Source organism: Orbilia oligospora (genome assembly GCF_000225545.1).
Source record: "Orbilia oligospora ATCC 24927 unplaced genomic scaffold scaffold00081, whole genome shotgun sequence".
NCBI lineage: Eukaryota > Fungi > Ascomycota > Orbiliomycetes > Orbiliales > Orbiliaceae > Orbilia > Orbilia oligospora.
Window position 1 is genome coordinate 533443 of NW_011645638.1, and position 12671 is coordinate 546113.

A 12671-nucleotide genomic window follows, 5' to 3' on the forward strand; every position below is an offset into this window, starting at 1 on the left:
GGGAGTTCCGTCAGCTGAAGATCCGGGGTACGAGGTGGAATGAATGCGATATGAAGTTTCGTGATCCTGGCGGATGAAAGTGGTTGACGCGAAGACGAGAGGGCACCTTTTGATTTGTCGGCTGCCAAGACTTAGCCATCGACGCTGTGGTACCTTTCTATTTTGGGATTTACAACGTTTTCAACGCATTATTCGATATATTCGATCTCCTATCGAACTTGAATTCACTCGTCGAGCTTAGGTACTCTATTCAAATTGGATCATGTGGGAAATAATTTATATATGTATGTCTCTAAAAAGTATAGTGGACAAGAATGCTGCACCCCGGCTGCTGCTGTGCAACAATTAAACCTGGTTTACAAGATAACCATGAGGGAGCGTTCTACGCTGCCCCATAGAAGCCATTATTCGCCAGCCCTCGGCCATCATTCGCACCTCTAACAGCTACCCCTGCCGACATTGCTATCAAATGCCTCTTCATCGCAATAGGATTAAATCTCAGTCGGGGATTCTTAACCATCTCGTCTGCAATAATCCCGGAAACCGCCGGGCATGCCATGGAAGTTCCCTGCATTGATGTAGTGGACCTACAAAAAACCATTTCTGCTTAGTATCGCAACTCATCGTTCGACTCTTGGAAACTGGTGAATGAATTGCAATCACTTACGTTGGTCCCTTATTATAGGTACTCATGATAGCCACGCCAGGCGCATGGATGTTAACACAGGGTCCAAAATTCGAGAATCCAGCCCTTTGATCGTTGATATCACTAGCTCCGACGGTTATAATTGGGATTTCTCTCGAATACCGTCCCGGCCAGACTGTGCATGCATCCTCCTTTGCGTTCCCTGCTGCGATAGATACATGTATTCCTAAAAATTTTCTATTAGCTAATGTTGCAAATGATATACCGATGTATGGAAAAGAGAAGTACCGGCTTGAGTGGCCGTCCGCATAATATTTTTTAAACTTTCTGCGGTTCCCTTCCCGCTCAATGACATGCTAATAACGGAACCTTTGAAATTAGGATCCCTTCGGCGCTCGTTATGACGGCGGATGGCATGGTCGAAGGCTTGAACTATGGCAGATGATGGTCCGACTCCGGCGTTATTGATAACTTTCATAGCAAGAATGTTGGCGTTCTTTGCTACGCCGTAGTGAATGGACCCGACAGTTCCTGCGGTGTGAGTACTAGGAAGGCATGTAATCATTAGGACTAGACCAATATAGTTGCAGTAACAGAGGAAATATATATACCCATGACCCCTCGCATCCTTACCATCGTCGCCTGGAAATGCATTGAATTCTCTTTTAGCCCTACCGGCAAAGTCTGTATGTTCAACATTGGTACCTATATTGGGCCATATTTGGTTAATACAGGGGATCCCTTATCTATTCACGAAGACTATGTAACTTACCAGTATCCAAAACATAGACATCAACTCCAAACCCCGCCATACTATCATATGTATAATAATAGCTCATATCCGTAACCTTTCTTCCCCTCGTCATAACCTTATTCCGACTCGAAATTCTCTGTAAACTCCACGGTGCAGTTCGTTGCGTATAGATATGTGACTGTCCCTGTTGCTGTCGCTTCTCAAACTTCCCAACCGTCACATTGAGCACCTCGTATTCGTCTTCCTCAATAACCGCGGGACGAGCAATACTATCTTTCTCAATAATCGCAACTTCTTCCAAACCGGATAACCCATCTGCCTCTGATTCTCGTAGGTTCATAGTAAAGGCTCGCATGTTATGCCCAAACGCCTCGATTTTCTCTCCAAAATCCGTTTCAAAGTCACGGATATGGTTCTGATATCCGGATTTGCTATTCGCATGGGCAGAGTAGATATTATCTTTCTTTTCTGTGGCATTGAATCCCATTTCATCGAATATCTCCATCCACGGACGTTTTTCATTCTTCTTCATGGTTACGATGTAGGTATTGAAGGGATCATCGTCATCGGCTTTTAAGGTTCCATATGTAGGAGGAGTCGAGTCTTTTGAGGAAGCGGTTAGTGTAACTTCGGATTTGTGCCAGCGGGGCTTGACTTTGAAGTTTCCTCGATTAACAGTTGGCTTTGCGAAGGTGGCTGGGAGAGATATTAATATGAAAGAAGTGGAGATAAGTTGCCACTTCATGGTTGTGGATTGTTGAAGTACGTTAAGCTTAGAAACTGAAGTTGTAGAACTGAAGCACGGCCGGCGCGTATAATGAAGGGTCCAGCCCGTAAACTCGAAGTTAAATGATACAAGTCTTTTAATTAAACGGGAGGCATATGATCTAAAAAAGAGGGTACTGTCTATGAATTATATACCTACAGGCCCGCAGGCCGAGAATGATTATATAAGTGCCACGAGGGATTGGACATGGTACCTGCGTCTGAAAATCGAAAACCAGTAAAACAAAATCTCGAATACGGAAAGATGGCATTCATCAAAACTTCCCTTACGACGCCCCCCATTAGGCGACTATATCCGTATGCAATTGTCCTTGTAGCCTTATTATTGTCTCCTGTTTTGCGCCAAAAGCCTGTTAAAAACCCCCCGTGTACTGTGTATCCTCGTTCTAGAATTCTGCTGCTCGGCCTAGATCTGAGTTCGAATGCGTGTTGTCTGTGGTTGAAACGTGGACTGCACAGCCATCCTGCGCTTGCATTGACTGTAAAGACCACGGGGAGCATGAATTCAGAATAGACTGGTCAGCCACCGTTTCATCTCGGATGAAGGAACACGAGAATTTGGCTACAGCAAATTTCTCATTATTTTCCGACCCCCCCCTGGGTCGACGTCACTTTGCTTCGGGTCTCTATATGCTATAAGGCCTTCCGGCATGTGGCTCTTCCCCGTTGTAACAGTTCGCTTTCAGGGCACCCGGTCGGTCTGAATTCAAGCGATATGATATCATTCGAATCCTTTTTTGCAATAAAAAAATAATTATGGATTACAGGCAACAGTCAATGAAGTTCAGATGTTATTATTGTCTAGAGAGGTCTAGATCTAATCAACGTAACTGATATTATCGTCTCAATATCTCGTGTTCTTTAAGAACATGCCGCTCATAAGCTCATGAACCCGCTAGACAATAAGAATGGAGGCCGAGGAACATAACACCCATCTACCATTCAAAAAAGGGGCATACCGAAAATACGTAGCCGATTTAATAAACTCCATTCGTAAAATCAACGACAGTAACATTTGCCAACCCTCCGGCTTTTAATGCCCCCTTAAAAACTTGGTGGGCAGGGTCCTTCTCAACATAGTAGTCACGATCCCATGTTGTCGCAAACTCGAGAACGAAGGCATGAGTATAGCCGTGCTATTTGAACACTAATTGTTACTTTACATACTTCGAAGCTGATTTTGGGATTGAAAGGGGGGGGGGGGTGTACGTACTTGGAGGTCTTCGATGCTGTTATCGAATCCGCCCTTGATTGACAAGATGTATGGCTTCTGGGTTTCCGGGTGTATACAAGTGTCCTTCAACTTGATGAAGGCATCGCAGAGCTAGCCATTAATTAAAAATAGATAGGAGAGTTAGCAATTGGTCTCCTATATGCATAACAGTCGAATTCTGTATATATAAGTATAGAGGGAAAGGAGGGCTGTGGTATACCGGCTTCACAGCATCAGATGCTGTTCCCTCCGCAAACTGCAACAGAACAATATGAACAACCGTATTCGCAGCCATTACTGGTATCAAATTATTTCCCAAGCTCGGATGTGGAATTGCAAAACTGCCGGCGTTGTAGAATATCGAAAAGGAGACGAGGAGGAGGACTGCGAAGAAGAGGAGGAAGATGGGGCCCCGGCCGATCATTGCGTCTACCAAAGTATTTATTCGGGTATCCACGCGGCCTAAACTACCAAGCCTTTTCGTTTGTGATATAAACTGCGGGGAAAAGGTTCAGAAGGGGAAAAAATGAGCGACGAGAATGGGAAACGAGAGATACGTGGACTTGCGTCTACCCCGACTGCGATATACACGATAGGATAGGTACTATAGACAGGGCTGAAGAATTGGTCTGGAGGGCCGGCATGACGCGCAGCGCGCAGGGCAAATAGGGGACCTTCGCACTTCGGAGGACCGGAATACTTTCCGCTTCCGTGCTAAAATCAAACACCAACGCACCTAGTGCGAGAGAGCTCGAGAACAGATGATGATTTAGGATCTAGCATTGATATACACAGCTAACGAAGTTATGGACAGTATTTAAACATTTTGAAGCAATAAAGCTTATAAAACCTAGCCAATTACAGGCTGTGCTAGTGTATGAAGTCAATATGCAATACACAAGATATTTCAAAGTGAACAGATACGATGCACCGGCAGCCCTTAACGCTAAAGGAAAAACCAAAAAAGAGAGAATCAAGGACGACAAAAAACCTCAAAATCTAGAATTACAGCACTTACAAAGATCTTAAGAGTATCAATCTATTTCCGAGTTATGAGTTGGTCAGATACTTCAAGTACTCGTTGAACATTGCAAGTTCCAGTGTCGCCTGCGAAGCCACCATGTAGTTTGCCATCAATTGAGCTGCTGCCTCCCGCTCTTGGGCTTCGATATGGGCTCTTCTCCTTCGTGCTAGTTCTTCTGCAATGGCCTGTTGGAAAGCTTCTTGTTCCTGTCTATCGCGTTCCTCTTGTGCTACCTCGATAATCGCTTTGAAGATGTCGTCTAATGTTAAGGCCGAATCGCTGTTGTCGGGCTGGGCTGCCGTCGTGGTAGTAGCTGTTGTATTTGTCCCTCTGACAGGCTCTTGAGACGGGGGTTCGGAGTATCTGTCGATTTGTTTGGCCTTATCGGCTGCACCCCCGAAGGTTTGATCGAATTCCAAGAGATCCTCAAATCTAAATACCGCGTGGCTTGTTAGCGTCTGAATATAATATTGGGGTCGGAGTAGGGAATTGCATATACCTCGCACTGACTAGAGAAAACGATATCAAGGCCTTGTCTGTTCTCTCGAATCGTCTGAAATCCGACCATTGGAACACAATGCCAACATCATCTCTATCCTCATTCCCTTCAACATTAAAGATGCACTTCAATTTCACAGGTGTCAATCCAGACATAGGATTGACATTAAAATCATCATACCAACCATACTCAAACAGGTTCCCCATCAAACTCTTGTTCTCGGGGAATGTATCGCGGAAGAAGGTCTTCTTAGACTTAACATATCCGACACCTACTCGTAATTTTCCTAGCGCGTCGGTTCCGAGTTGCTTGATATGCGCTTCAGTGAATTCGGGTACTAGGAATAACTCTATATGAAATGATACTCTGTAGTTCCCAGGCTCTAAGCTTGAAATTAAGTATCTTGCATGATCGTTATGACAGGACAAGTGATGAACTCTTCGCTCGTCTCGGATTGTCCAGTTTACGAACTGTCGCCCTGGGGATCTTTCTGGATGAACTTCTGACGGGATTACCAATTCTGATTGCTCCTGTGTTATCTGTCGAGCTTTAATTATGAGTTCTTCTTTGTGATTCCTTTTGTGCGTTTTGGTGATTTTGCCTTTTTCATGGCATGTGCCACAGAGGTCGTAGTCGGGGCAGTCGAGGCAATGGATTCGGCTTTCGAAGGGGTATATAGGGTTTCTACAACCGTCGCAAATCCAATGGGGAGACTCTGGGGGTGGAAGAGTTGGTTCTGGCTCTGGCTCCTTGGGGGTTGGCGGGGGAGGGGCTCTTGCGGCTTGGGTGGTTGCTGTTGGGCTGGTGGAGTTGTTTGTAGATAAGTTATAAGATGAATATGCTGGTTTTGAAATGGAGGGAAAGGAGCTTGTATTCGATTGAGTGCTCGAGCTTGTGGGGCTCGACGATGCGGGTTTGTAAGCCGTGTAGGGAGCATCATACAAGGAACTATTCGAACTGACGCTAAAGGAACCCCTAGGCCTTGATGGCGGCTCTGGTTTGGCTGGACCATTTCTCTGACCCGAGTCATAAGCTGGGGGCGATGTGAAGCCATTCGACCGGGAATTGCTGGAGTAGGCTGAATGACCTGGTGCATCATACGGGACTGATTGGGAATATCGACTTCGATCGTCTTGGTTAAAATAATGAGGCCATTGCGATGTCATAGGTTCTTTGGCTGGCGGTCGTGGCGGCGGTGGCGAAGTTACTGTCGAAGCTGGTGTGACGGGACGGTCATTTCGGGAAGCTGTACTTGCCGAATATGCAGATGATGATGAGTAGAAGCTTGCCGTTGATCTGGTGGCATCTGAATTGTATCCATTGAGACCACTATGGCCACTTCTTTGGCTATGAAAAGATGCAGTGGATGCGGTTGGGTCAAAAACAGGGTTAGGTTGGGCCCTAGGCGCCGGCGCTGGTATATCTGGGGGGTCTGTTTTTGAATGCGGGTGTTAACATGCATTCACCGGCCGATATCATGATTGCTAAACAGAATATACATCCATGGTGATTTGTTTATAAGATGCTTACCAAACAGTGTACTCGTTGACCTCGTTAATCTTTTTATCGCGTCTAATAAAGCTAGATAGTTTTGATCCGTCCGTTCTTTATATCTGCACATTGTACGATGGTTGGTGCCATCCAACATAACCTGCGTCTCAATTCTTCCAAGGTTCATGACAGCAGATTCTCGCTCAACGACCTAGAAAATTATGTCAGAATATGGTATCCGGTCGACATATAATCTATTGCGCATACCTTAGCTCCTCCAACCATTGGTAGCGATTCATACATATTAAAAATCCTCATCTCGCCGCAGATATTTGCGAATCTCCCCGCAGTTTCAAAAAGCCGGGATGAGTCTTTCCGCAAACTTTTGATCAGTGTTCTGTTTTTCGGCATAATAGCATCTGGGAGCACTACTCCGGCTATCCTTGCTCCGATATCTGCTACTGTCGCTATTGCGCTGCCGGTATGCGGTGTCCCAAGAAATATAACACCGACAGTCTGTATCAGGATTGGTTGGTATTGCGGGATAATTTGGGCTTCGACGAGTGCCTGTTTACGCATTAGTAGATGTTATCGGTATATAGAAGTTCCGGGTTGAAAGATACGAATTTGCATACCGTTTTGACTACAATCCCGCCCAGCGAGTGACACACCCATATTATTTTATGTTGCTAGAATCTCTCGTATGAGTGCTAAAACTGAAGCAAGTAAGGTATTTGTTATTATCTTGTTAGGATATTTTACCTCATAGCCATCTCTTATCCTGCTAACTTTGTATAAGAGGCTTCGCGCAAAATCCAAGGCTGAGGAATTTGTCGACCCGAATGCCGAATCGGCGTCGTAACCATACGTCCATATTCGCGAGTTCGTCCATGAATCAATATCGACTATGTCGGTGGGTAGGAAATCCGCAAACCAAATATTCCCGCCATCGGGGTGCCGAAATGATTTCGCAGGACCTCCGTTTAATCCGTGTAAAATGATGATGCTACGATTCACCTCGTTGTTAGACCCTTGTCACAAAGTAACACATTTGCCACGATCAATATCAATAGCTCCTTGACGGCTACGAGATGCACACGTTTCGCTATCGAAGCTTCGAGAGATGGAGAGCAATAACAAAAAAGGCTTACTCGCAAGTATATCCAATTTCACTAGCCGGCGTCCTCACGAGATGAAGACCAAGAGTATCCTGGCGATTAAATTCGGCAACCTGCATTACTAAGACGGCCGACCACGTTCCCCGCCACTCCTTCAACGCAGCTGATACGGGATTCGGACGGGTATGTGAATAGAACGGTGGTACAGAAGTAAGCGAATGGACTTTTGGTTTAGACGTAGGTAGCCAGTCTCAAGCAGTATCGTGCATACGAGCACCAGAAACGAAGTTTTTGCCAAGGTTATCGGTAGCTGGAGATCGAAATGATAGAGAGAGCCCAATTATCCTACTGCTCCTGTATGTGCCGGGAGTTTGGGGGCGCCGCGCGATTATAAACGGTTTCGAAAGTTGAACGCCTCGTCCAAACCGCCCAGGGCTGAGGGGCATCACAGACGGTGCAAGTATGTACTGTTCTTAGAATTTTGCAGCCAAAGGTACAGATTGTTCCACCCACACCCGCAGCTTGCATGGGGCCTAGCGGACGGGGTGGGAAGCTTGTCTGCAGCTGCTGGAGCACAGCCAAAAATGGTTAAGGTCTCGTCGTCAGCAGGCATGATCGAGGTTCTCGGTTGACTTGAACTGTTAAATGTGATAGCGTCTTGGCTACATCCCACACCCATGCATGCGGTTGAACATCTTGATCTGAAGTAAGATCTCATTGCGGGACCTGTCCTGGATCGATATCCCCAGATGATTAGCTGGTTAATAATCTGAGACTGGCCGACAGATGCCAAGGTTCCGCTGTGGGAATGGTATTAATACGTATGAAAGGTCGGCCAGAGCCTGCTTTCTCCAGCTCAGCTGTTCTGCCAACTTCTCCTTCTAGGCCGCCAATACACGGACGGTCATGGAAGACTGGGAATTGCGAAGCCAGCAGCGTAATCGCTGGTGAGGGGAGCTTGCACTTTAGTCTGATATACAAGCCCGAATTCGAAAGCGAAACCTGAGATAGAACTGGTATATATATAGACTGGTCGAACCTGCGAGCTCAAAATTAACATTAGCAATTGGAATGACTTAGAACACCATCTCGGCACTTACATTTAACATATCCATCAACATTGTCCTTGTCACTTCTTTACCACATTCTTGCTTCGGATCTGTTCCTGAAATCATCTTGTCATTATTCGATCATCGACGCCAAGGGCAACACAAAGCAATGGCACCTCGAATCCAGGCCAAAGACCTTCAGAGGCAGGGAATCAATATCAAGTACGAATACGCCGACGATGTATCGGCTCTATTCCCAAATGCCGACCCAAAAGTCGATGAATACGCTGGAAAGATTGATGACATAATGCAAAATACCGTCGAAAACCTGTTTCATGTCCCCGAAGACGAACCATTCCGCAAAGTATTTGAATACTGTTTGTACAAAATACACAGACGAAGCCAATCTATGTTTTCTAGCACAGTTCAGGATACGGCGGCTAAAAGCTCCCAAGAACAAAAGAATCCGAAGAAAGCACATAATGACGGGGTCCCGCGAAGTGAATGGCAGATACTTCCGGACTTCTTTAGTGAGGTTTCGAGGTGTTTGAATAAAATCGATAAAAACATCGGTTACAAAGTCCACTGCACGCATCGAAGGGGATTCAGGGTACCGTTAGGCAAAAGTTGCTTTCAGAGAACAGACTGCGGCCAATACATCGAAGTGATTAGGGGGGGTATTCTGAAAGCATTCACTCGGTGGCCTATAAAGGCTGCTTTTTATACCGTATGTCTATTCGAACATCTTAAGTTATAGCTACTTAATTGTATAAGGATATATACTGACTTATAATAACGAGTGATAGACGCATCTAGGACCTGGCTCGGCAGAAGACCACCTTGCTGGTGAAATTCTGTCTCTGGTTGCTCAAGTATCCTTCAACTTTGAAAACGACCCTACAATTGTCGAGGGTGACCAAGAATGCTTTTGCATAACCCTTCACGGGCAGTATGTTCACTTTTCAACAACCATCATTCCGGATAAATACATCAAGTACCACAATTCTGGAAAGCCGCTTAAAGAGTTAGAGGAGGTTAAAGTCATTCTTTCTCCGGAATACGATCTTACGAAGGCAGAAGATAGATTTCATATCGTTTGGGGATTTGTTGCGCTTTATATGCATCTGAATCCAGTATCGAAAAGGCAAATGAAGGTGAAGGGAATTTTGAAAGCATCGACAGTGGACGTAAAGGATAAAGTCAAGGATGAACTAGCCCAGAAACTCAGGTCTTTAGATCTATCGAAATAGTTTCGAGAAGCTTGCCTGACACTCGAACTTAGGGCGCAACACGGAAAATGCAACAATTTACATTAGCTTCCTCGAGATTCTAGAATTCGAGACGGCACTTGACACTTCGAGGCGAGTAATCGTGGTAGAAACAGCCTCAAAGCTCGCGCAAGTGTTTCCCACAGGAATTAATATTGCCAATCTCTGGAAATATTTCAAAGTAGATTACACTAGAACTGAGCAAGGATGACTTCTATTTAAACCGAGTAGCGGCGCTCTGATTTTATTTACTTTCTTCATAAACATATCTTGGGCATTTTATAGGCTTGCTTATTCCTAGGCATAAACTTCGCGTGCCTATAGCTGGGAAACGACGTACATCACAATTACCTAAGTCCTGGATACGAGACTAACCTAAGTCTAGGTAATTAGTCCCAGATTCCAAAAACTTAAAAATAATATGAGTCCATCCATCGTTACATGGGTTCGAGTCGTCTGTCAGGATCATGACCCTTCACTGAACCATTGGAGTATATTTCTTCTCTTGAAAGATGGCCAAACGTCAATCCAGCTTGACACCATACCAGCTCCAGGGGAGAGGGGTAAAAGGGTACTTTCTGTTAAAACCCGCGAATATCGGCTACCACGTTCGGCTCTGAGACACTGGGACTTCCATGTCGGCCCTTCCAAATCGAGCAGTACTGGGCATGGCGTACCCTTCAGGTTTTTTCAACGAGAGATCTATATTCAAGGGAAGGATTATTATAGCACCGTAAAAGGGGAAGGGTGCCGTTGGTGGGTGTAAGTGAGCTTCATAGCGATACCAATAACGAGTCGTTGAAATTCGTGATTTATAAATAATGGTACCGATGAGTTTATAAAACTGAAACAATACTAACAGGCAATCTATTTCTTAGATACACTGTTATAAATTCTTTTTGTAAGAAAACGCTTATTGGCCGAGACGCGCCTAGAAAAGTTTGGACAAAGGTGCAAAATTTGTAGAGTTCAGACGGATCTAGGAAGCGGCGAGATATTGTTAGAGGCCAATTTCCTGATGAGGGCCATCTTTCGGGTAGACTATTGCTAGCCAAGGATGAAGTGTCGGATGAAGATTCCGACAATGCAGTCTTCAGCGATACCGCCGACGACTAAACCGATCTGAGCCAATTGGTGGAACCGGGTTATGGGGGTTAGGTCCACTCTAGTTATCAGGATACTTTCATCTCCTTAAGGTCAAATGTATATAATAGCAGATATTGAACCCGAAGTAATAGGCTCATTCCTACGCCCTTTTACCATCGTCGCATTAACAAGAAGTGTTTTCCCATTCTTTGGAATAATCCGACACATTGAGGAAAGGAACTTTATAGCTAGATACCAAAACATCAACATGATATTCACTACCACATCCTCTTTCTCAGACAGTTTCTCGTAACACCTTTGAAACTGGTCGTATGCTAAAACCTCAGTTCCACGACCAGAGTGTATGTGCCCAAAAATATGTAATTTTGGACGAACCCTCCAAATTTCTTGAATGAGGGAGGCGCATCCTGCATTACTATCTAAATGATATCGTGGAGGTGCATGCGTAATCAAGATATCAACATCTTCCGGGACCTTGTTTTTCCAGAAATCTTCGGATCGAGGGTACTGGAATGTCGATGTGCCATGCTTTGGTGACGATGGATTGCCGTATATCTTGACTGCTCTAGATTTTCCTGGGATATTCAAGACGATGCTGGAATCTTGAAGGTAGAGTAAACCTTTCCAGTTTACGGCGCCATTCAATGAAGATTTGTGATTCGGATCAAGACAACGGTCATGGTTACCCGCGATGACGACCTTATATTTGTGAGGAAGACTGTCGAGCCAGTCAATAGATTTCTGGAGCTCTTCGATAGTACCATTCTCTGTGATGTCGCCGGCATGGACCAGGATATCACTGTTTGGTATGTCCTGGAATTGATTATTATGTGTGTCTGATATGCAAACCACTTTGAGCTCGTTTGAACTAGAGGAACTCCTAAATCTGTCTGGATTTGGAAGGGCTACAGCTGGCTGCAGTCTGTAGAGGGTTTGTGCTATATATCTGTGAGGTTGGGCGAGGATTCTGTCTAGCCTCGAAGGCTGCTTTCGATATATTATAGCGTCGAGCCCCGCCATTTTCAAAGTATAATTTGTAGATACGAAGAAGATTGTCTACTTTAGTGTTAATTGAAGGATTAATAATGCTAGAGCAATTTCAAGCTAGTCAGACACATATTATTTAGACCTGCCATAAAATAAGTCTTTCAGTTCTAATTCAAATTGAACACCGTAGCAATTCCGAAGGAGTCATAGATTTTGACGATACCTTTCAAGTGCAATTGGGGGATTATCGAAGGGCAAACATCATGCATCAACGGGTAGCTAGTGTAATGAAACACTATAGACAATGAGAACGAGAACTTCAATGTATTTAATATCTCTTCAAATCTTGTCGCTACCGGTATTTGAGTAGGTAGGTTATAATTAAGACCGGTGCAGTGCTCGACCTAGGCTAAGCTGATCATGATTCGATCAGGGCTGAGTGTGGGTAAGTCGCTGGTGGTTGGAGTTGGCCCGAGTGCGTTGGTGCTTCTAAGCTGGCAATTCTTGGCATCTTGAAGCCCCTCCACCAAACCTCCTTGAACTTCAAGCTGCCCCTGCAGGAACCATTAACTTCCAACCATTCACACCATCAAATACCACGAACCACGCGTATCTATCGCATCAATTCCACAACCACTAGATTGATACCACCTTCACTTACATCAGCCACTCGATGGCGCCTTCCTTAGAATCCAAAATACCAATCTTTCCACAATATGGCAATTCCCA

At 45.0% G+C, this 12671-nt stretch overlaps 5 protein-coding genes across 5 annotated transcripts; 1 reads left to right on the forward strand and 4 right to left on the reverse strand.

The window, feature by feature from the left end:
* Positions 1 to 382: 382 nt before the first annotated feature.
* AOL_s00081g154 (uncharacterized protein) lies at positions 383 to 2145 on the reverse strand (the record flags this gene model as incomplete). The annotated part of the gene is made up of 5 exons (XM_011124972.1): positions 383 to 587; positions 668 to 872; positions 935 to 1191; positions 1258 to 1351; positions 1419 to 2145. The coding sequence occupies 5 exons, from the start codon at positions 2143 to 2145 to the stop codon at positions 383 to 385; spliced, it is 1488 nt and encodes a 495-aa protein (XP_011123274.1).
* A 1018-nt stretch (positions 2146 to 3163) lies between these two features.
* AOL_s00081g155 (uncharacterized protein) lies at positions 3164 to 3823 on the reverse strand (the record flags this gene model as incomplete). Its single annotated transcript, XM_011124973.1, has 3 exons — positions 3164 to 3322; positions 3400 to 3510; positions 3620 to 3823. The coding sequence occupies 3 exons, from the start codon at positions 3821 to 3823 to the stop codon at positions 3164 to 3166; spliced, it is 474 nt and encodes a 157-aa protein (XP_011123275.1).
* A 626-nt stretch (positions 3824 to 4449) lies between these two features.
* AOL_s00081g156 (uncharacterized protein) lies at positions 4450 to 7650 on the reverse strand (the record flags this gene model as incomplete). The annotated part of the gene is made up of 6 exons (XM_011124974.1): positions 4450 to 4855; positions 4923 to 6354; positions 6453 to 6624; positions 6681 to 6980; positions 7176 to 7419; positions 7565 to 7650. The coding sequence occupies 6 exons, from the start codon at positions 7648 to 7650 to the stop codon at positions 4450 to 4452; spliced, it is 2640 nt and encodes an 879-aa protein (XP_011123276.1).
* Positions 7651 to 8749: 1099 nt separating this feature from the next.
* Positions 8750 to 9830, forward strand: AOL_s00081g157 (uncharacterized protein; the record flags this gene model as incomplete). The annotated part of the gene is made up of 2 exons (XM_011124975.1): positions 8750 to 9307; positions 9387 to 9830. 2 exons carry the CDS (start codon positions 8750 to 8752, stop codon positions 9828 to 9830), a joined length of 1002 nt encoding a protein of 333 aa, XP_011123277.1.
* A 1065-nt stretch (positions 9831 to 10895) lies between these two features.
* AOL_s00081g158 (uncharacterized protein) lies at positions 10896 to 11975 on the reverse strand (the record flags this gene model as incomplete). The annotated part of the gene is made up of 2 exons (XM_011124976.1): positions 10896 to 11038; positions 11099 to 11975. The coding sequence occupies 2 exons, from the start codon at positions 11973 to 11975 to the stop codon at positions 10896 to 10898; spliced, it is 1020 nt and encodes a 339-aa protein (XP_011123278.1).
* Between the last annotated feature and the right edge of the window lie 696 nt (positions 11976 to 12671).